The sequence below is a fragment of the Corapipo altera genome, unplaced genomic scaffold (assembly GCF_003945725.1).
Source record: "Corapipo altera isolate COAL_440 unplaced genomic scaffold, ASM394572v1 119, whole genome shotgun sequence".
Classification (NCBI taxonomy): domain Eukaryota; kingdom Metazoa; phylum Chordata; class Aves; order Passeriformes; family Pipridae; genus Corapipo; species Corapipo altera.
In genome coordinates, this window is record NW_020884985.1 from 285,003 (window position 1) to 307,829 (window position 22,827).

General features: G+C 37.4%; 1 protein-coding gene across 3 annotated transcripts in view; it reads right to left on the reverse strand.

Annotated features, from left to right (window-relative positions):
* Positions 1-22,827, reverse strand: part of DENND1B (DENN domain containing 1B) — a 157,429-nt gene that overhangs the window by 110,002 nt on the left and 24,600 nt on the right. For all 3 annotated transcript variants that reach the window (XM_027666103.1, XM_027666102.1, XM_027666104.1), the window contains exon 3: positions 8,152-8,195. In XM_027666103.1, coding sequence (XP_027521904.1) covers positions 8,152-8,195 — 44 coding nt within the window. The remainder of the gene's footprint in view (positions 1-8,151; positions 8,196-22,827) is intronic.

Here is a 22,827-nt window from a genome sequence, read left to right on the forward strand (position 1 = left end):
AGAGGGAAAGGGAACAAGCAAACAAGCCTAAATTTAAAGTGCTAACATACCTCTTGTGTATATTATCCAATACATGTACACATATAGCATATATATAAATTAGGTTACCCAATGCAGACAGATGACTATCACAAAAATAAAATGCAGTGGACACACAGTTGGGTTTATTTTTCCCAAAAAGATATACAATATACATTCACTTCACCTACAGTTGAGCCTGTCCAGACCTCCCAGCTCCCTGCTTGAAGTTTCTGATGGCTTCATTGCTAGAGATTACTCTGCAACAATTTCTGGTTGCTGTTTCTGCATGTGAGCACCAGTCAGCCACTTCAGCACTAAGTCAATCAGCTTAGATTCAACCTCAGATAGCGCATACGCCAACTCTGAACAGCTAAGAGGAGAGGGGGGAAGGTTCCACCAGCAAGCCAGGCAATATAAGCTACAAGCAGCTACCAGCCAAGGTTTTCAGCTGCTTCGCTATGATCCAAAAAATTAAACTACTCATGCTCAGGGAAGACACTCATAAATCCAACCCAGGTATTCACAACACAATGAAAAATTAATAAAAATCCTGTTCTGACAGTAGGATTTCTCCATCAATTCAAAGACGTCTTCCCTCTTCCCAGCTTTAGTCTAAAATTCAAGAATAAGTGCTCTGAGTCTTCACTGGCCCAGTGTGTTTTCTCTCATAGTGGTCATTAGTGCCTACTGAAGGATAAAGAACAGAGATAAGCATGCACTGTAACCCCAGAGACAGGTTATTTCTCGTATCTGGATTTTTTATTACTGATTGTACATTTATTAATGATTGCAGACAGAAACCAACACACGAAACCCAGGAACTCGACACCTTTGCTTAGGGAAGAAGCAAATACAGTCTACCAAACAAGTAATCCACAATGCTTTGAAAACTTATACAGAAGTAATTAGTACCAGAAATAGCTATATTTTCATGGATTAATGTATTTCCCTTTCTGATCACCTGCCTGGAAGTTCTCCACCTTCGCTTATTCCTGGTCCAAGATCCCCAACCAAGCAGTCTGGATCCCTCCAGCTGCAGACCACTAATCACCTTTGCCTTGCTCTTGCTGCTCCCAAAGTCCTCTGCTGCTTCTGTTCCTGATCTCAGTCCCATCAAGTCTCACTCTTTGCCTGGTTCCTTGATTTCATCTTACTTGGTTTATATCATTTGATCCCAGACCATTTCCTAACACAAGCAATATGTAGAAGAGTATTTTATTTGACAAAATATAAGCAAATTATTTGAAGTGACATTTCAAATACCTGTAGCAGTAACAGTGAACCAATGTACCTCAAATGCTCTCCCAGTTCTACAGAAAACTATCATCAAGAAAGGTAGAAGATGATCCAAGAACCAAACCCAGAGTTCAGGGATACTACATCCAATACTTAACATAAAAAGAAGCTGCACTAATTAGGATATTCATCAAAATGCAGCAGTAAGCTTGAGACACAAAAGCAACACTGAAAGTAAAACAGAGGCAACAAATCAAAGACTCAAGTGGATGGAGGGTACTCAGCAAGCAGATGAGAAAGTCTAAGGTATCACAGAATAAGAAATTAGGTGACATTAGACTGGAATATTCTGAGGGCAGTTGAGGTCAGTCAACAACGACATCACACATGACAATTTGGCAGTCTTTCTGGAAGACGTTCCAAATGATTGTCATCACTATTTCAGCCATCAGTTAATTTTTTCTTCTTTGGTTTGGCACATTACTGAAGTCTGGAATCTGATTTGGCTTTGAAATGAGCCAAATCAGTAACAGTTATTTTCGACAGGCTGATACAGAATATCTGAAGGACAGTCAAATATTAATACTGTACTTATTTGAGCAAACAGAGAAGAGACTATTTCTACAAAATGCAGTCCCCCAATATCACAGCTGTATGATTTAAAAAAATGGCTAACATATGCATACAGTCTATTAAAATGCACATAATTTATCTGACTCAAAATGAAAACATATCTAACACGTAATTCCATTCATCTGGCCCTTTTTCACCCAGCCTTAAGATATACAAATGTGTGCCTTTTCACCAGAACACAGCAGCTGGGAATGAAAAGAAAAGCATTCAAATGATCATTTTCACATCATATTCCATCGCCTTTTCACCAGCTTCTCCCCAGTCTTTCTTTGAGTCCCATTCTGCTACAAGAGAGCTGCTTTTTAGATCAATTCATATTTCCATAATCCACACTGCTGTTTCTCCCTCTCCTCCCCAGGGTGGACTAACCCCTGCATCCAGAACTATGGCTTACAACTGTCATTAAGACCTGTAACAATAACAAGATAACAAAAGAGCTGGTAGAGATGAGGCTAGCCAGTACCATATGCTGATCAAGTTCAACATTTTTAACTTAAAAGCTCTATAAAACAAAACTCCCACAATTCTGAGAACAAGCATACGTCATATTGCCACCTGTCCTCAAAATTTCAAGAAAGTTACAGGTTTTCAGTATTGGGCTTTTATAATTTTAAAAATAAACCTCTCAAAGATTTATTCTGTCTCTGTTGGGATGAATTAAAAAAAAAATATTGAGAATATTATTTACATCCCAAGTGATGTAAGGGTCTCAGTGATTCTGGGTGTTCCCAGCATGCCTACATGGGTAGTTGTTTCGCAGAATATTTATCAGGACGGGACAGATCTTTTCTGTAACCACAGTGCAGTTAGTAACTATAAATACACCTCTCACTGTTTTTCTGCTGATTGTCTATAAGCTGTGATTTGCATAGACAAAAAGCATTGCTGCCTTACACACACATAGTATTTTTCAATAAAAACAGCGTCTTTCAAACACAAAGTGTCAGAAAATTACAGTGTCAGAAAACTATCTCAACCAGATAAAGCTCTTTTGGAGTGCACCAAGTTGCCATCATCTCTGCTGGGTTAGTTGCTTTCCTTAAAGTTCCACAGAAATTCAAGTTTCAAAATATCCCTGAACAAAATAATAATGTGTAATATTTAGACAAAAATACTACTGAAATCAGCCATCTCATTAGACTGAATCCTCCTTTCTCATACCAATGTACCCAAATATTAATCGTACTTCTAAATACGCAAGCAACAAAATCCCACTCCCCCTTTTAAGATATACTGATTAAAAAAAAACAAAACCAAAAACAAAAACAAAGCAAGCATCTATCTAGTTAGCATAAACATATGAAACATGCATTTAATGCCTCATCAGAATACAAGAACAAAGCCATCACATGCAGAAAGCCGGTGAGATGCATCCCCTAACAGCATGCCTGCAGCCTTGAAGGGAGTGTAAACAGTCTCCTACCTCCTGGGCTCCTGCTGCTCCCTTAGGAGAGGACAGAGGAACACAAAATCTCACTATTGTCTTCCACACATCGTTTTGACCCAGACAACAGATTTTATCTTGCTTCTTGAGAATATTTAATAAACAAACAAACAAACAAAACAACCTGGTGCTGTTATTCAAACATTTTAAAAAAGAATATTATCTCTTCCACTGTGACCTCATTTATGTAATTGCTACCACAATCTATGCAATTCAAAATTCCACCTTGAAGGAAACTGAACACTTTGTCTCCAATCAGACGCTTATTTAAGTCGGGTTAAAACTTTCAGTAGTTAATACATACATTGAAAGTAAAGTATGCAATTAGTGCTTTGCTGTGGGAAGACTGACATAGGAGTACTTCAGAGGATTTTTCCTTTAAAATGATTTCACACACATCCATGTATAGCTATACTTTTTTATATACAAATTTTCATATACAAATATTTATATACAAATATTTTCACAAAAATCAAATAGATTTCCACATATAGTATCAGACTTCAGTAGCTGGGTCACTACAGCTTAATGGTGACTTCTGCATAATGTGATACATTAAAAATAGAAAGTAGATGTTATACAAAATATGAAATAACATAAAGGGTGTTACAGCAACATCATAGAAGACAGCAGAGATTCCTCACATGGGATGCCATCTGCAGGGTTTGGGAAAAGCCTGACATGAAAAAGCAGATTTAGACTGCTTCTCTTAGAAAGGAGAAAGTGAGAGAAACTAGGATGAAATCTGCAACACAACTAACAATCTAATGCAGCCTCAATTCTTTCTTAACCCACATCTTCAGTGAACAACCCCTTGTCACATGTCTTATTACCCTAAAGTGGCTTCTGGTAAAACCATTTCCTGCCGTTTTAGCTACTTGTATCATCTTCCTGGTGAGATGTTTTTCACCAGCAGAGAAGTAGAAGGCTAAAGAAAGAAATTTTTAAGCGATTAGAAGGGCAAAGAATGAGAGTTAGTCAATGGATACCATATACTCTGGGAACTACCAGAATACAAGTCACTTTGGGCCCGTGAGTGGTGAGATTGAAAAGCTACTGAATTCTTACACAGCTAAAAATAACATCCAATATAGCTGTAATTACTAAATTCATAAAAAATGTTAGACTTCACATGCTTGAAAGGTTAAGACAACATAGAAAGCAGCACTGCCTCTTGCACAGCCACTAACTCCTGCTGTTTCTATCAGCACCGTGCTCTCCTTCTTCCTTGTGCCAACACTACTCTTATCCCAGGAATGTTTCAACCCAATGAGGTTACTGGGAGTGTCAGTGTTTTCATTTGCAGAACAGCTACTAATAGAGTCATACTGGAGGCACCTGGACACATCTGACATCAATAAGGCTTTGCTACTGACTCCACTGCCATGAGGAGACAAGCCAGTGTCAGCAGATCACAGTTCTGCCAGGCAACATTAATTTCTGCAGAAATACATATTTTCTTTGTCAACAGTTATGAAGTATTTCAGTTTGGAAGCCAAGGTGTTGTTTTCATCTGGGCTGCTTTTCTAAAATCCTTAAAAAATACTTTCTTCTTAAAAACAACTAGATTTTTTTTTTCCAGGTATCGTAGCATTAATATTTTCTCTGTACAGACTTCTGTTTGAAAACGAGCTTGCAAGGCTGAAATTAAACTCTAGTTCTACCAGTCTGAATAAACAAAATAGGAATTTCAAGATTAAAAACCACATATCTTTTATCATCATGAGAATTTTGTTAAGCACAAGGGATTTCTGAACATACTGCAAGACAGGGCCTCTAGGCATATAAATTCAAAATATATTTTAAACAAAAAAAATAGTCCATTGAATGGCTACAATTCATTTTTCATCCAAATCTAAAGCTTGTGAGGATAATCACAGAAGACATATATATGCTCAAATCAGAAATCTTCACTCATTTTCTACAGTGCTGAGTTTATTCAAAACTTTTTCCAACACTGTCAAACTCATGTTTATACCACTAATGCCAGTACAACACTAAATTGTAACTCTGTAATGTCTCAAATGGATTAGTTCTTTTGGGTTTTGGGGTAGTTTTTAATAAAGATCTTCTTTGAAACAGTAGTGTGATTCTTTGTCCTTTGAATTCTACCCAGCACAAGCTCACTTTTTCATTCATAGTTTTGAGAGTTACTAAAATTGGAATTATTCCTACCATCAAAAAATAAAGAAAAAAATTAAAAGAAAAAAAAAAGGCAAACCCACTTTCTGAAATACTCCTGGCAAAGAAAAATATTTTTCATTTCCTGCCTCGAAGCATTACCTGTTTTCTTTCCCCACACTGTGTTTTTCTCTTTTCCTTCCTATTCTGGCATCTAAGAATTACCAGATATAAAATAAGTGGTTTCCCTGCAGCCTTGGTAGATAAGAAAATCAACAACGAATCTTGCAATTCTTTCGTGGTACCAAAATCATGCCTTAATATTTCCTTTACTTGAGGGACTGTGCGTGAGCAAGAGATTATGACAAATCCCCAATCTTGTCTTCCTCCTGATCAGCTGTAATTTTTACATCTCATCCACAACAGATGGGATGTTTTGCAAAACATGATTTTGGAAAGTCAACATTTAAGAAAAAAAAAAAGACCAAAAGAAGAATATTGACCAACACAAAAGACAGTGGAGAGGACAAGAATTACAGAGAGGATTAGGGATGAGTAAGCACTAGAAAGTTCAGCATACTTAAGAGGACAAATGTGAGAAAGAGGAGGAATATATCAAAATGGCTTAGACAAGTTTTCTTTGTATTATGAAAGCAACAAAAAGGTGACATGATAAACTGTAGAAAAACTCAGAAAGAGAGGAAAATATTTTGCCCACTGTTATCACATCACTGTGCAAACAGACAGTCCTTCAATTTTAGGAAAGATGATTCCTTGGGATACATCCAAAAACTAACTCACACATTTTACATTTAAAATAGAAATGACTGGAAAATAGGATGGAGAACATTCTTTTTCTTTTCTTTTTTTTTTTTTTTTTAAATATTCTCCCCACAAACTTGAACGGAAATTACCCTTGATAGTTTTAGTGAGTTCTTGGTTTTTAACAATATAAAAATTAGATGTGGTAGATACTCAGATCTCCACTCCAAACCCACCGAGTTCAGCGCGCACACACATGCGCACAGGAGGCTTCTGCTGGTTTCACTCAGTGACTTGGCTCAGCGGTTTGCTATAGAAGCTGCTACATATTCTGTTCAAATCCACTGATTCTGGTAGGAAGATTTCCCTTGCAAGGAGAAGGATTAAAACATACTGTTTGCACAAGCAATTTACCTGAAACACTAGATTCCCTACACGGCCGAGGCACAATGAGCAGGCATAGGTTTTTCAGAGCCCAAAGGCAGAGAGCCGCCTGAGGCCTCTGGTTTTTATAGATTAGGTATGTCTATTGCATCTTTGTATGATTCCCCTCCAGTCTTTAGTGGGCTTCATCTTCTAATCATTTTTCTACACCAGCTGTTCTCTGAATAACCTTCGACTTGCTGAATAAGCTCCCATTTTTCTTCATACATAATTTCTCTTTTCTTTTTTTTTTCCTTAAGATCAAGTCGTTCTTGGGGAAAAAGAAAGAGAACAAAACAAACTAGAAAAAAAAGAATTTAAATGACAATGAAGACGACCATTCTGCAGCCAGGATAATTACAAAACTTACTGAATGCCTAGCTAAGAACATACAAGAGCACACTTTGCTCATTTGTCACTGTTTTACAGGCTGCATGTGCTTCTGACTGATGCTATTCCCTAACCAGACATCCTGCCTTCTATCTTTGTATATTTATTCCTTTCATCATGAATCACCTTATAGCTGTCTTTATAGAATCTTGTATTATTGATTTCAAAAAAACAAACAAACAAAAAAATCAACAATTTATCAACATCTACTGTACAAAAACACTGCCAGATCATCCATTGTGGTGATATTACCAATGAAGAATATGTTTGAGTCCATATCAGTCTAAAAACAAGAGGAAAAAGAGACATTGGGACTGAGATATTTACTCTATTTTGTGGGGGGTTTGCATTCTCTTTTATGAAAACGAAGATATTTCAATGTAAGAAACTCCTATAAAAGTTGAAATGACAAAATTGAATTTCATTACCGTTTAATATTAATAATTTTAATAAAATAGTCATGGGGCAAAAAACCTAACAAAATAATTAATAGCTGGCTGCCACTACAAACAGTGAAAAAATCCATCAGTCCTGTATATATAAACTTTCCTTTGAGGATTAATTATAGATAGAGCACTGGATTTTCATGCTTTCAAAATCAGGAACTTTAGATCAGTCTCTGATAAGGGTCTGAGGATTTATTTTTTTCCCCAAGAAAATAACAAAGGTATCTCTAAAATATCATTAAATAAATATCTAAAATCTTGCATTGGAAAGGATTACAGGATTATATTAAAAGGGCATACATGGGCAGCTCTAACTTGTTTGTTCTGGTGGTTTTTGTGGCAACAATTTATAACATGAACATTTTACAAAGTTTTATTGATACATTTTCCACATTTTTAATACCACAACAGATAAAAACCCAACACATCCAACAGTATGACCTGATAAAATACTACATATCAAAAATAAGGTGATACAGAGAATTAGCATGACATTCCATGCTCCAGAACTGCTATTGCATATTCCTGTCACAAAGGCAATCTAATCACCAAGCCACCAGTTGGGTGAAGACTTCCTCCCTCTTATCATTAGCATCTGCCTCTTCACAGCTGAATAGAAGAGCATTTTTATTATTATTCTATCATAAAAAAAAAGTTCAATCTCATGTTTCCAACCTGGTCTCCAAAGTCCTCCGGGAACTTCCACAGTACCACTGGATCTGTAAATAATTGACAGACAGCATTAATCAGAGGCAAAGGAACAGAGTATTACAGTCAGAGTACATTAATATTAAAGAGAGGGTCAGCTTAGCGTCAAGCTTTGAGGCAAGTGCAAAAATGTATCTAAAAACCAAGGAAGATACTGGATTATTAAAAAGACTTATTTCATATTTATGAAACTGTATGTTTATTGTTTTACATATGGTAGCAGGTTATGATGTACCAAACTATTTTCATATTCAACTCTTTCATCTTTGAATACTTCATTTTTTAAGCACATGTTCAATTTTTACATATTAATTTAATTAAGAAATAAAGTGATATAAAACCTCTTTCCTCCCCAAGAAAAGAAGAGGATAAAATTATAAGAAGAGAAAACAAAGATCTTTATAAAGTGCAGGAAAACATCCTTTGAGATTTTAAAGAGAGTAGCAATGTAACCAGCATTCTCAAGGAAGAGTTTAGGAGAGCTACATTTGAATATTTTCTGTTCAGAGCCATTGAAAACCAACATTTCAATAATAGCTTGAAGTTTTCATTAATCTCTTATAAACTGCTAATTAGCAAAATAATCACTGTTATTTAGGTTATATATCAATCTAAAATTAACGTTAATTTAAAGGCACACAATACAACAATTTGAACCATAACCTTTCAACAGAAACAAGAATTATGCTCCTCAGCCTGTAATACAAAACCTTCCTAAGGTGCTACTCTTACACCATATCACAAATACCCAGGAAGTTTCACAGCACTTCTGTACAACAGCTCAGCACCAGTGATTGTCCATGTGCTAGAAGGGAAATTACCTGTCCTCCTGCAAGGAAGACCCAGGTCAGTGACAAAGTCTGGACCAGAGGACGAGCCCTCCAAATTCTGCCCATGCCCCAGCCATCATCAGGCAGATCCTCCTGCCAGTGGCCGGCACAGTTGACAACAGCTTGGGGTGCCAGAGGGCAGGAGATCTAATGGAGAAACCTGCCAGTGAGCGCCAGGGGACATCACCTGATGAGAACTGCCACCTCTTGTCCACCTCAAGAGCTGCTGCAATTCCTGTCATCCAAGGAGCCAGGAACTATTCAGAGTTCCAGCTTCAGGCTTTAACACCAACACTGTGTGATAACTCAGAAAGTTCCCTCTCATCACTAGGTTTTATGTCAGAACCAGAGGGTTGGTTGGACAAGTGTATTTTTTCTCCTAACAACATCCAGGACGGGTTCTGCAGCTATTATTTATTAAAATATATGTACTTTGCAAAAGGAATCTTTCTCCATCTACTATGGAGAGCAAGAATTTTTGGAGGCAGATACAAAACAAGAGATAAGATGCCACTTTTATAAAAATATGAGATCAAATAAATACAGTTACTTACGACAGAGACTCTTCATCCCCATCTATTTTGTGTGTATTTAAATTGACAACATATCTTTGTAATGACCAGGTACAAGAGGAGTTTGAATATCTCAGTGCCTGCCTATCCTATAACGGAGCTCATTTTTATTCCAAATTAGTATCATGAAAAACAAAGTAATTACATATCAACAGTGATACCTGATAAATTCAAGGAGTAGTAAGTATGATAAGAGATATTAAATATTCAATGGTACCTAATTCATAAATTACTTGCTACTGAAAACTGTGCAGAATCCAAAAGCTACTTTAACAGAACTTGTAAACCTAATGCCATGTCCATAAACATTTCAAGCATAAATTCCTCTGCAAATGAGCAATCTCAGTGCACTCCACTACCAGGTGCTTGTTGGTGATCCTGTAGCACTGTCTGCCTTGTCTTGATACAGATTCTTCCACCGCTACATTGAACCAGATGAGGGAACCGACTAAGATCAAACCAAGTGTCTGAAACTTCTCAGGTCAGCATCAACTAGATCAGTTCCCCAAACCCATTTGTTTTGTGCCAGAAAAAAAAAAAAAAAAAGGAAGAAAAACTGGGGAACGGGGAGTTGCGGTGAAAAGAAAGCAGGACTGCTTCACCCGGCAGTGCTCCAGCCGTAAGCGTTAAGACCTCATGCAATACAAGCCAGTTACCAGCTGTCCTTAGTTCCGTTTCTTATCACCCAGTTCTTGTTCACGACTTCCCAAGGCTTGCTCTGCCATTTATAGTTGTTTCTATTGCAAAACCCGAGCACTGTTGCCTGCGAGGAGGAGCAGGGACCGCCCTGCAGCGAGGCTGCCAGAGCACCCGCAGGCAGGGGCTTGGCAGGCTCGCCCCTTCCCAGCAATGAAGCCAGCAGATGATTTTGGCAGATGTGAAGTACAGTTACATGAGAAACATTTAAGTATAGTGAATGCTTTAGCAACACAGTAACAAAATCACTGGGGTTTCCGAAATCAGACAGAAATGTAATTTCTTTCTTTCATTGTCCTTAGTGCAGATGTAACTGTCAGGCTTCAAAAAAGGAAGCAAACCGCAATAGCAAGACCCTCAGGTGTTATTTAAAAGGTCACAATCAGGAGCAAAGTCTGAACTTAGAATTAAACAAAACTTGGCTCTCGGTATCTTGGGTTTGGGGTCAAAACATGAGTAAAATTCACACCTCAATGATGTGAATAGAGCTGAAAGCATTAGACAGGACCACACCCTTTACCTACAAGCAACAAGATCAACAGCCTCAGTAAGTTCTTTTGGTGCCCTGATATGCTAATAGATAAAAACCCTACAACCTTAATTTAGTGTCCTGCTCAGCTTGCCATCTTCTCTTTGTATTAGGGGTCTCTTGTACTACTCCAGTCTCACTTGAAATGGTAAAAACATATTTAAGTAAATTCTAGTTCACTCCACTATAGGTATAACAACATTTACGTTCATATCACAAAAGGATATTTATATCATGACAGGATAATTAAAATCAAGTGATCTAAACAGGCAGAATAATGCTTTTACTACTCTTTTGTGAAAACAAGCACCAACATTTGAAAAAAATATTCCTAACTAAATCCAAGAAAAACATTCAGTGCTACACTCAGCAAAAATTACATGCCTCCAAGATTTGTCCAACTGCTTTGAGCTGGGTTTTGCAGCTGTTATTACTGGCTTTTAACTGGTGATTTTAGTACGTACTTGCCACACATTTATTAAGTAAGAAAATCTGATGTGACTTGTGCTTCAAAAAGAAAAGTTACTATACTCTTTTTATGCCTTTAGTCTCTGAAACCAAACCCTAACATCTATAAAAAGCCTCAGGATTTTATGATAATTATCCAAGTCAGGGATTGGGTTTTTTTTATTCAAAAGATTATGTTGGTTTCTGCTTTTGGAGCTAGGCTCAGGCAGCATTTGACATATCTTCATGGCAACTTCTCACAAGTGCTGCAAAGGAAGAAACAAAAGGGTACTGATTCAGAAATAAAAAGAGAAAGTATAATCCTATTCTGCAACTTTATGCACTTTATCTTCATATTTACAAAGACTGAATTTTCTTTTTCCCTGAGGATTACTTTCCAGATAGACCATCTGATCTGGTTATCTTAGGTCAATTTAATTCTGATTTTATGGGTGAGAGGATGAGAACCACTCAGAAATAGCTGTTGCTATAGCCGGCTGAGGAACTACAGAATTTCTCCTCATTTTCCACCAGATTTTTTGGGACAAAAGCTTTACACCAATTTTAAGTAAATGTAGTAGCAGGAGGAAATTGTAAAGTGCATACATAAAACAGTTTGTGTGTTACATGTATAAATAGATATGTATATATGCACGTACCAACATCACTTCTTCCTACGCCTACCGCATCCAGGACATACATCTTAGCATGTGCCAGTAACACTTGAAAACTCCTTTGCTAAATATTCTATAGCACGGGAAAGTTCATATTCCTTGCTACAAGTCAGTAGAGAGACAAGCATGGAGTGGTTTGTTGAGGGATCAAAACTTAGAGTATGGTACAACTGATACAAAGACAAAAGTGATTCATGTGCAATTCTTAAAAAGAAGTATGCAAGATGTTCCAACCTAGAACTTCTCCAGAAGACAAATGGAGGCAAGTATGACACACACTAAGAGCAGAGGAAAACATATGCATATCCTCAAGGTAATTTCTCTCCAAAAATCTATTCCCAAAGAAGAACATCATAAAGCATGTCATCTGTATTTTTAAGAAAACAACTTCTAACACATTTTAACTTCTGTAACAGATCTAAGAAAGTACTATTTCTCATGACAGAGTAGATTATAGAAGTAATGCAAAAAAGATAAAGCTTTCTGAGCTGTAACTTCCCCAAAAACTGAGAAGTTAAACATGCTCTAAACATACTTTTCATAATCAAACTTGCGGATTATAAATGTCACCCAAAAATACAACAGGATCAGCTAATTAGCATGCATTCAATTTAGTAATGGAACAGAAATTACAAACACATACTGAGAAACATCATCTCACGTAATTCTCTTGATAGCAACAGAGAATAATTTCAGACAGGAAAACACAGTTAAGGTAAAATGAAACAGATTAATTAAGTAGTCCAGTGTTCTGCCTGGAGAAGAGGAATCTTCATCCCTCTGGGTTTTACTAAGCAGGACAGACAAGAAGACTGCCAAGCAGAGTTGCTCATGTCTTGGGACAGAGGAATGGACTGGATGACTGCTCAGTATCCCTCCAGCTATATTTTCTCTGATGCTTTACAGATATTCATTGGAAAAAAGCTGTCAGTGCAGAAGGGAAAGAAGGGACTGGGGCCAGGAGTTAAAGGGTGGGAAAGAAATACGGTGAGGAAAAAGAAGGCAGCAAAGCAAAGCTTATGCAGACAGTTCTTCTTTCTTGTCTCGAAAAAACAAGAAGTTCCACATTGTTTTTCTTACACAAACATGAGAATGTAATTAATAAAGCTGAAATTATATCTAATCTCAAGGAATAGTTTTATAAACACATATTTAAACAATAAGCAGAATTGATTTTGTTAAATCAGTTTTCAGAAATAAAAAATTAGTTTTCCAAACAAAGTTTATAATATTGCTATTGTTCAAAAACAAAAATCTGTTACTTACTTAGACTAATTTTCCAGAAACCCCCAACAGTAATTGTAATGATGCTTTTGTATCAATACAGTATTTAATACTCATCCAAATCACTACAACAGTGATTCAGAAACAAAATAAGAGATGAACCGTAACATGTCACCCAAGAGTTTTTACAGATGAAATCATCTGATGAAAAAAACAGCATTGCCATAAAAGCTACTTATTGCAAAAAAAGACTTCTGTATATCATATTTAAATCCGCTTGTTAACAGTTTCATACATGAAGTGCCAGAGATGCAGTAGAACAGGAGGCCCTGTTGTCAGAAGATCTGGGTGTAACAGTGATCTTCAGCTCCTGGATTTGGAGGATCAAAGTGGAGCACCCACCAGCAGCAGGAAGAAGAGCAAGATGCCATTGAAAAGGGAAGAAAGGATTTATAGTATTTTCCAAGAATTAGTAATCAAAAGAAAGAACACGGACAAAATACACTGATGCAATTTGATTAAAAAAAGGCAAAAGTAAGGAACAGTCGCTAACTACTCTGGCACTTAAAACCTGTCAGATTAGAAATAATATGCAAATGAGGGTGCCACACTCTAGAAAATACTTGAAAGTACACTTTTATGCAAATCATGTAGTTCACCTATTTTTTTTGCTCATAAAAGGAATACTGAAATTCCTCCAAGACTATGAAGTCTGTTCTCATTCTACTCATTCCATAGAAAGCTTATTGCAGAACACAACCATACACCTGTAGTCTTTTCAGAAAAGCAAAAGAAAACATATTTACAAAACTACATCAGATCTTAACAATTCAGCACCTTCAACTTTTTTTACTCACACTCTATTCACTAATGTACCCTCCTAAATTGTCCCCATAATTTCAAACAGTTGCTATTTCAGCAAATAGCAAAGGAATACAAGGCAAAAAATGCTGCACCAAAACAGGTATGTTCTCCTAAAACACCCAAAACCCAATAATACTGCGTGCTTGACCAGTGACAATTTTCAGAATTAAATATGAACACTTGACAACCACATCAGTTATAGAAAAATGCCAATGAGTTTTAGGAATTATATTTGCCAGCATTTCCTGCCATATATTAGTATACTGAGATTTTTCTGGGTCTGCAGGTGCCTACACAGTAGCCCCAGCAGCACATTTGGGCCAGGTGCTAAACATGGCCTCCCCTTTCAAAATAAGCCACAATGTGGCCACAGCACAGGAGCCCAGTGTCTCCTGTCCCCTTTCTCTCCCCCCACACCAGTGCCCTCTGCCTTATCTTCAACAGATTGCAAAGTTTATGGCCCATTTTGAAACTCACACTGGCATCAAGAGACAGTTGGAACGTGTGACTTCTGACATTTTTCCTTCTACCTTTTCTCATGGAAAGTAAAGCATGAACTACATGATGACAGCATCACCAAACACACATTAAATACCGCCCTTGGAGAAATGGAAAATAGAAAATAACAGTTTAGTAGTCCCAGAGTCACAGTAGCAGTTGTCTCTAAGTCTTCTTGACTGCATATTTGCCAATCACAAATGTGATTTTTGTATCAGTGACTTTTCAGTCAGGTTCAGAAACATAATTACAGAGACTGCACAGGCAAGATGAAAACTTCATCCTTCCGTGAGGCAGCCTATCCTACGGAAACTGTTTTTAACTTCAATAATAACAGTTAAAGTAGTAACAATTATAACAATAATAACAGTAATAACACCTAAAGTAACTCCTGTAGGACGTACACTTAAAAGGTGCTGCAAATCACAAGTAACCCAAATTTCTCACAGACTTATCAAGTAGCTCAGAATTCGAGACATGTAACTTAGTAAATGGTTTCAGGATACCAGTGCTCACACCACGTTTGTGGAAATCCAGAATTTTGTTTGGGAAATTTTGTTGGGAAAACAAAGATACAATCCACAACTGTAAGAGTCACTCAGCCTGTACACAAAAACCACACGCACCACATTCTCCTCTACTGCATGCAAAACCAACTCGCATTTGAAGACAGGGGGTCCAGTTCAGTCAGCCCCTCGCAGCATCACAACTTCACAGCAACCCTGCAGCTTTTCCAAGCCAGTCATTACTGCCCCATCAAGGCATTAAGAGTTCACAATCTGTACTGAAGTGTGAGAATATGACGCGTGTGACATCACACTGTAAAGCCACACAACAGATTTACTGACTGTACAGTTTACCACAGTTATTTTCAAGTGCTTCTACTTTTAAATTTATGTGACAACAGGTCCTCAGAGTACTCAGAAATGTTAGAACAGCGTGCAAACATTGAACTCCAGTTAATCACATGCAAAGTTCAGCTTAGCATGTTATAGAGAAGTAGGACTTTGTCAGGTTTTGGACCTGACAGTTCCTCTGATCTTTCCGATTTCCCTGTTGGAAAGGCAGTCAAACTAGGAAATATGTACTTCTTCCCCTTTTTATGGGCAGGTAGATGGTTAAAACTTCTAGCCACAATTTGACATCTCCTTCAGAGTTGCAGGTCAATCCCTTTTTGCACAAGAATTTGTCCCACTGAAGGACAGAGCAGTTAAGTCATTTCAGCTAACTAGGGACAGAAAGAAAAGGGTCCTTTTGGCTGCAATGCTATTAGCCATGCTTCAGGCTAAAACCTTAATCAGGGTGAGAGTTCATTGCACAGACAGAGCACAGATAAAATGAGTATGTTCAGCCTTGATTTGGTCTCTTCACAAGATAAGCAGTTTCTTTTACCTGATAAATCTTGAGAATGACCTCATAAAATGCAGCAACATCTGTATGCCTTCAGAAGTTACACTGGAAAATTTTTTTATTTTTCTGGTTTTAACTTGTAATCGTGAGTGAATACAGATCATGCAAACAAGGATCTAAGAACTAAGGTAGCAAAAGAACACGCAAGTGAGCACCACATATGTCTGAAGTCATTGCTAATGACTTTGCTAAGGAAGGTTTACAAAACAAAATACTTCTGCTTTCACTGGGTCTCTTGTTCGAAGAAATTTCAATGAGACAGGTTGTGCTGTGATCTAATGAAATGAACAACTGAAAACAATAAGACGTAGGTCATTCCCCTTTACAACCAAACACAAGTGTTACATTCTACCCTGTATGGATGAAAAAGTAACACACCAGACTCTCTTGCAAACAGACATAGCATGCAGTGTTTTGTTTGTTTTAAATGAAAATATGGGACTTAAAGTTCTCAAAAAATACTGTGGGCTACATGAAATTTTCCTACATTAATGCTGCAAGATTGATTTTGAGAAAGATCTAGACAAGTTCAAGTACATTATTACCAAGAAATATGTACTAAGTACATGAGGAAGAAGCAAAGCTCCTGCCCAGCCAAGTACACTTGAGATGAGATGGATATCATTTGGCTTTCCCATGTCAGTGACTTCTGACCAGAGATAGAGAAAAACATTTTATCTCACAGAATATAACATTATATTTGCCTTGTGGAACACACAGAGACTGTACATAGAAAAATCAAAAAGCTTTTGGCACATGACAAAGACTCAGTATATTACGGATACCCGAGTTACTGCTTCCTAAGTACTTCAAGAAATACAAATTTGTTATCAACTTGGGCATGAAATCAGGGATATATGTGACCATGTAAAGCAAACTGATTGGTTGCAGGATACACAGAATAATACTGAAGCCATTTTGACAGACATTTTTCAAAAATAATACAAAAATAAATCTTCCATTAGAGTTAGTATATCTTAAAAAAAATAAAAGCAATTAAAAACTTAAACCACAAACTTAATGCTTCTGCAAGTTTTTTCTCTGAGTAGAAGTCATTCCACTCCTTTTGCTACTTCAGGAAAAAAACTGATGTTGCAGGGGAACTCCCTCTTGGCCAAAGAAGATATAATAACTACCTATTTACTCTTCTGGCCTGAACAGTGCAGCAACATTCCTTCCACTTTCCGCTGGTGAGGACCACATCCTGGGCACAGCCCAACTATTAATACCTGAGGGCAGGATTTCCCTGTAAATTATGCCCCTTGCCTAAAATAATGACTAGTGCAAGCAGTAAAACGTGATTACTTAATAAGTAACAGGTAGGTAACTACCTATTACTCAGTAACTTACAGGTACAAACTAAAGGCCAGAGCAATAGTGAAGTACATAATACATTGGAAAAGCCAATCCCACTGACACCGTCACTATAACCTACAAGAGAAGAGGTTAGATTCTCTGTTCACTGTTTTATTCTAGATTATTTATGACATTTAAATTAATTAATACTATATATATAATTATATATATACAGTACTGTATCATATATTCATCCCACCTCTACGACTTTGCTGTGAAATGAGACTGGGGATTGTGCAGTGATACTCTACTTACGCGTGAAAGAGAATGAATGTAATTGTACATTACAAAAGCATAGTTTCAAATGCTCTATTCTCTGCCCTGTTTTCATTCTCCAATCACAAATGGCATTTTCTATATGAAATTCAAACCTTTCATTCTTTGCTTACTGGCTGTTATAGGAAGGTATGGATGTAGAACAGTACTGCAACAAGGACCTGGTCTGGCTGATTCCTACTCCTCTGAACATCTACAGCACCACAACTGAAACACATCTAACTTCAAAAGCTATAATTATATAAAGCAACATTTTGTAATTTTATACACATAAATTTAAACAATCACAAACATTCTTAGTTACATAAAGCTCTAAAATCGTAACTACCAAGGGCTATTGATTAACCTTAATCTGCTATATGTGTAAACAGTACAGATTTAAAATAATTAAAATAGCTTTCAAAAATATATATTTTCTAACATATTCTGATTCATAGTTCATTTTTATCTTTATTGTTCATGACACATTAAGCCAGAACAAAGATGAAGGAGTACTGATCAATAAGCCGAAATCTTTTTTTGCCTTTGCTTTCCATCTTACCCCAAATACATTTTAATATCATCTGGGGGAAAAATAAACTCATCAGTCACCTGATGGAGTAATTCAAAACTTAACCAAACAGGGCTAATGGGTGAGAATTGAAATGAAAACACCTTGACAAAGAAAGCAATTTCTTTTCTTCGCACTCTTCAGAAGCTGTGGGTGATCGCTGTAATCGAACCATCAACAGCGAGGGGCCATCTGTCCCAAGGGCCCTCCATGTAAGCAAGACTCAGGCACAAAAAATTTTAGAGGCTGGCCCACATATATTCAGCCCTGATTTGTCTATGGCAGGCAGCATGCAGCTGAAAATCAGTGTTTTGACATTTTTCACATACCAATCCTTAAAAGTCAACACTAAACTTTTGATAAGAACAAACACAAAACACAGGTTATAAGAGGTTGCTTACAGAAAATCAGTGTTACTCCAACAGCTGAGATTCTCTCTCATGAAGCAGTCATGCTTTAGTATCCAAGAGCCAAGTTAAGTAAAAAAAAGAGTACAGAAAACAACCTTCACACAATTTATATCACAAGTCCCCTTCAGGATTAGTCTGTGCAGCTAATGAAGATATTCCAGTCACTCACCAAACAACCCTCACAGAACCTCCAAACCTAGGGGTTCTTCCACAGAAGACAAACAAAACATTAAGAAAGGGTCTCCCAGACATTTCAAAGCCAGCAACCACACACAGTGCATATACAGAGATCCCAGGGCTGGGGCTCACCCAGCAGAGGCACCATGGCTTTGGCACCTGATGCCCCAGGGAAGAGAGACCACTCTGATCCCCACCAAGGACCTCCCAGGACAGGAGAAGCAGTTCCATGTCACACTCCTCCCAGGGATGTTTCCAAACTGGGCACTTTTCCCTCACTAAGCCTTTTAAAGGGGAACACCACACATGGCAGAAGGCTAATGCAATTTATTTCTTTGGCCATTTTCTAACTGAAAAATATATTGATCTTTTAGTAAAACACAGATGACATAGCTGCATCTGCCTGTGCCTTTCTCTCCAACTCCTTCAAAACTCTGAAGGATCACAAACTAGTTAGAAAGGGCAGGAAGAAAAAAAAATGTTCTTTTTGTTGAGCTGCATTAACAGTATTGGTCCCTCTCTACTTCAACAGAGGCAGAACACAGACCCAGTCAACAGCACAGAACATCAGCAATCAGAAGACACACACTGTTTTTTCAGTCCTGCAGGTTACCAACCTGCAGTCAGTTATTTCAGGTTGACAAACATCGTGAGATCTTGGAAAAATGAATTCTTTTTGATTCAGAAGAAAAGGCATAAAAAAGGGACATTTCCACACAGGCCAAGGTTTAGTTATTTTAAAGCACAGGCCACACAAATAGGTAAGACAAGTTAAAGTAAGTCAAAGGGTATTCTTACAGGTATTTACAGTTGCTCAGGTCAAAATTCCCACTTATGTGTTGGAGAAGGGTCAGCAAAATCGAGAATGTAAACAGCAACCCAAAATACAGAAAGAGGTTGTACCAGAATGGTATTGTGTCTTGCAGCCCTGGAGGCAGGAGATCTGGGTTCCAGTCTCTTGAGTTACAAATCCCAAGGCACATTCAATAACTAGGAAACTCTCCAAGACATTTCTTGGTATCATATACTTCAGTGATAAAACAGAAGAGTTACAGTGCTCTGCTGATTTCAAAAATATTATTTATTCAGAACAGCAGAGTAGAAGGGTGACATACATGCATGATTTCAATTTACATCCCATTACAGAGTAACTGTGATGTGGTTAGAGTTCAAAACTATTTTATCTTATGAAACCTCAATACCTCATGCCTGCTTCATCCAGTGGAATCTCAAATAAATCATGTACAAAATAGTGAAAATTAATTTAACAGTGTGATAATAGCAGACAATATATTTCACTCTAATAGAAAAAGCTAAAGTTCAAAACAACACACTGCACTCGCATGGCCCATGAGGGGTCAGAACTCAACACATCCTTTGTAAACTGAGCCTTTCCAGAAGGCAAGGTCAGAAGCTGCCTTCTCCCATTTCAGCAGCCTGCACTCAAACTAACTGTTCTAAAAGTACAAGAACTTTTTTTGTCAGAAGGAGTTACTTCACAAAGGCACCCTGCAAGCTACACAGCTATGCTGCTGGGTGGGAGCCCAATTCGGGCCAGCTGCCTTGCCAACTGGAAAACCAGGGAACACCAGCCAGGTAGTGGACCAGCTGGTTATTCTCCAGTCACGGAGGCAAAGCAGCAGCCCAGAAAGTGGTACCACCACTCAGAGCAGAAAGGAGAGAGAAAACAGACCTGTGCGCACTTGGAAGAGCAGTGGGGTGCCAGGGGATGGGGAGATAAGAAGTACAGGAAGGGAGTATTGCAGAAAGATGGGCCATCTATATGTTTGAACTGAGCATTTCTGCCTCTTAACTAATGAAGGTCACAATTTTACTTTCCAAAGAGCACAACAGCAGAGAGAAGTGAGATGAGGACAGGGAAACCATGACTAATGCCTGTGTATGCATCACACAGCAGTCAAAAATATTAGCAAGGTGAAAAATGGTATTATTGGTGTGAAAGAACAAGGAATGACTTACTAATAAATCAACAACAGCATAAATTAAGGTTATGTCTCATCTGAAAACATCAATTTACCAAATAAATCTCATGCTAATATTTCAGCATGCACCTTTAAACCTACACAACAGTAACAGCCATCTACACACAGGATGTACAAGGAGCTAAAAATATATGGCACTGCATGAAATATTATGCACTCTATTACATTAATCTGTATGAAAATTTTCATTAAAAATTCTCCTCTCAACCACTGCCCTTCTCTCGATTAATAATTTCTCCTTGTTCAGTGTTTGCATGAAAGGGTTGGATGCTATTGGAAGGGCTATATTATTCTGGCTTCCATTTTCTATCTACTTCAGTTTCTTCCTTGATGCAGATCATTAAACAAACCTCAGATTTCCTGCAAGCCCCACATCACTAATCTCTTTTAGTCATTTCACACCTATGCTCTGTCCTTCTGCACGTTCTCCATCTCGACCAGTAAGACAGGGCTGCTGCCATGGCTGCACGTTCACCACAGGAAGGCTTAAAAGGATGATGTGAATGATCAGTAGTTTGATAACAACTTGGTAACTACACGGAGCTTTTCTCTTTATTCTTTGTTTTGTTTCTGAAAACAAAAGAAATTCACCTTCCTGGAGAAACAGTTGAGCTCTGTGGATGTATGTAGAACCTAAGCAAGCACAGTTTACAGCTAGAATCAATGTTAAAGGCTAATAATTTCTGATCTCAATAAATTAAAGTCATGAGTGGATGGGCCCAAGAAAACAGTAAAGTTATCTTGTTAGTCATTTACCAGGAAAACAAAAAAGCTAAGAACACTAAGAATCAATTGTAGGTGCCAATCAATCTTCATAAGACATACAAAAGAATTTCTGGAGGAAATATTAAAACATTTTCAGACAAGCAAATTCCTGCATTAAAATAACAGTATGCTGCAGAAGAAACCAATCACTAACCATGCACATGCACTTCTCATCAAGAGCAGTTCAATATGCACTTAAAGCAAAGCACCCTCTGCTTTATCTAAGAAAACTACTTCTATTTTTTTATTAATGACGACTAATCATAATCACCCGTGCTGACAATTTCATAATCAATGGGATAGAAGGCATTTGTAAATCATATCTACATAAAATAAGGTATTTCCTTATAGCACCTTTTTAATTAATTGTTTTTATGATTAGTAAAAAAAAAAAAAGGGGGTATGAAAACACTGCTGCACCTTTCAAGTAGAAACACATACACTCTCTCTCAAGCAAGCCTCAGATAACTCCTCTTTTATCTTGAGTCTTCTATCACTCTGATAAACAAAATCCTTGAATTTTCCAGAGCAGGGAAAATCCACTAATTTCTGAAAACACTAAAAATAGATTTGAAAAATTATGGACGTGCAAATACCACATCTTAATTTTAACAAGTTATCCCAAGTGACTTTTTATTGCTTAAATTCTTCATTCCTATCAAGCCCACAGAAGATTTCTTTTCAGGATAGTAAATTCCACAAAATAACATTCTGCTTAAAAACTGTAAAGTGTATCTCTTTTCTTCAGGGCAAATTCTGTTTAATATATTTATCATGATCTGGATGAGGGGACTACACGTACCCTCAGTAAGTCTGCGGAGGAAACCCAGTTGTGCAGGAGTCTTGGGCAGGAGTGTCCATCTGCTGGTGGGTAAGAAGGCTCTGCAGAGGGCTCTGGACAGGCATTTTAGACACACAGACTAATTTTTACCACAAAGTTTTCTCCCATTGTAGCAACAGAGGAGGTAAAAAACAAAACATAAACAACCAACCAACCAAGAAAAACCCACAAAAAAAGATAAAAAACCACAAAACAAACAAAAAAACAATAACAACAATAAAACTCCATAAACTTATCAAGGAGATACAAAGCACACACTGTCATACAGCAGTACTTTTAGGTCATTTTTTTTTCCTGAAATTTGGATGTATTGCATGAAATGCTATTCCAGACCACAATGGCATCATCACTGACCTTTCACAAAGCATGGAAGAGGTTTAGATTGCTTTTAAAGATTACAGAAGAAATAATTATGGGGAAAAAACTGTATCCCTTATTTTCCAGATTCAGATACAAGATGATTCAGATACAAGATACTGAAAGGTGCCTACTCTAAAATACCTAAACATTTTAACTTCTGT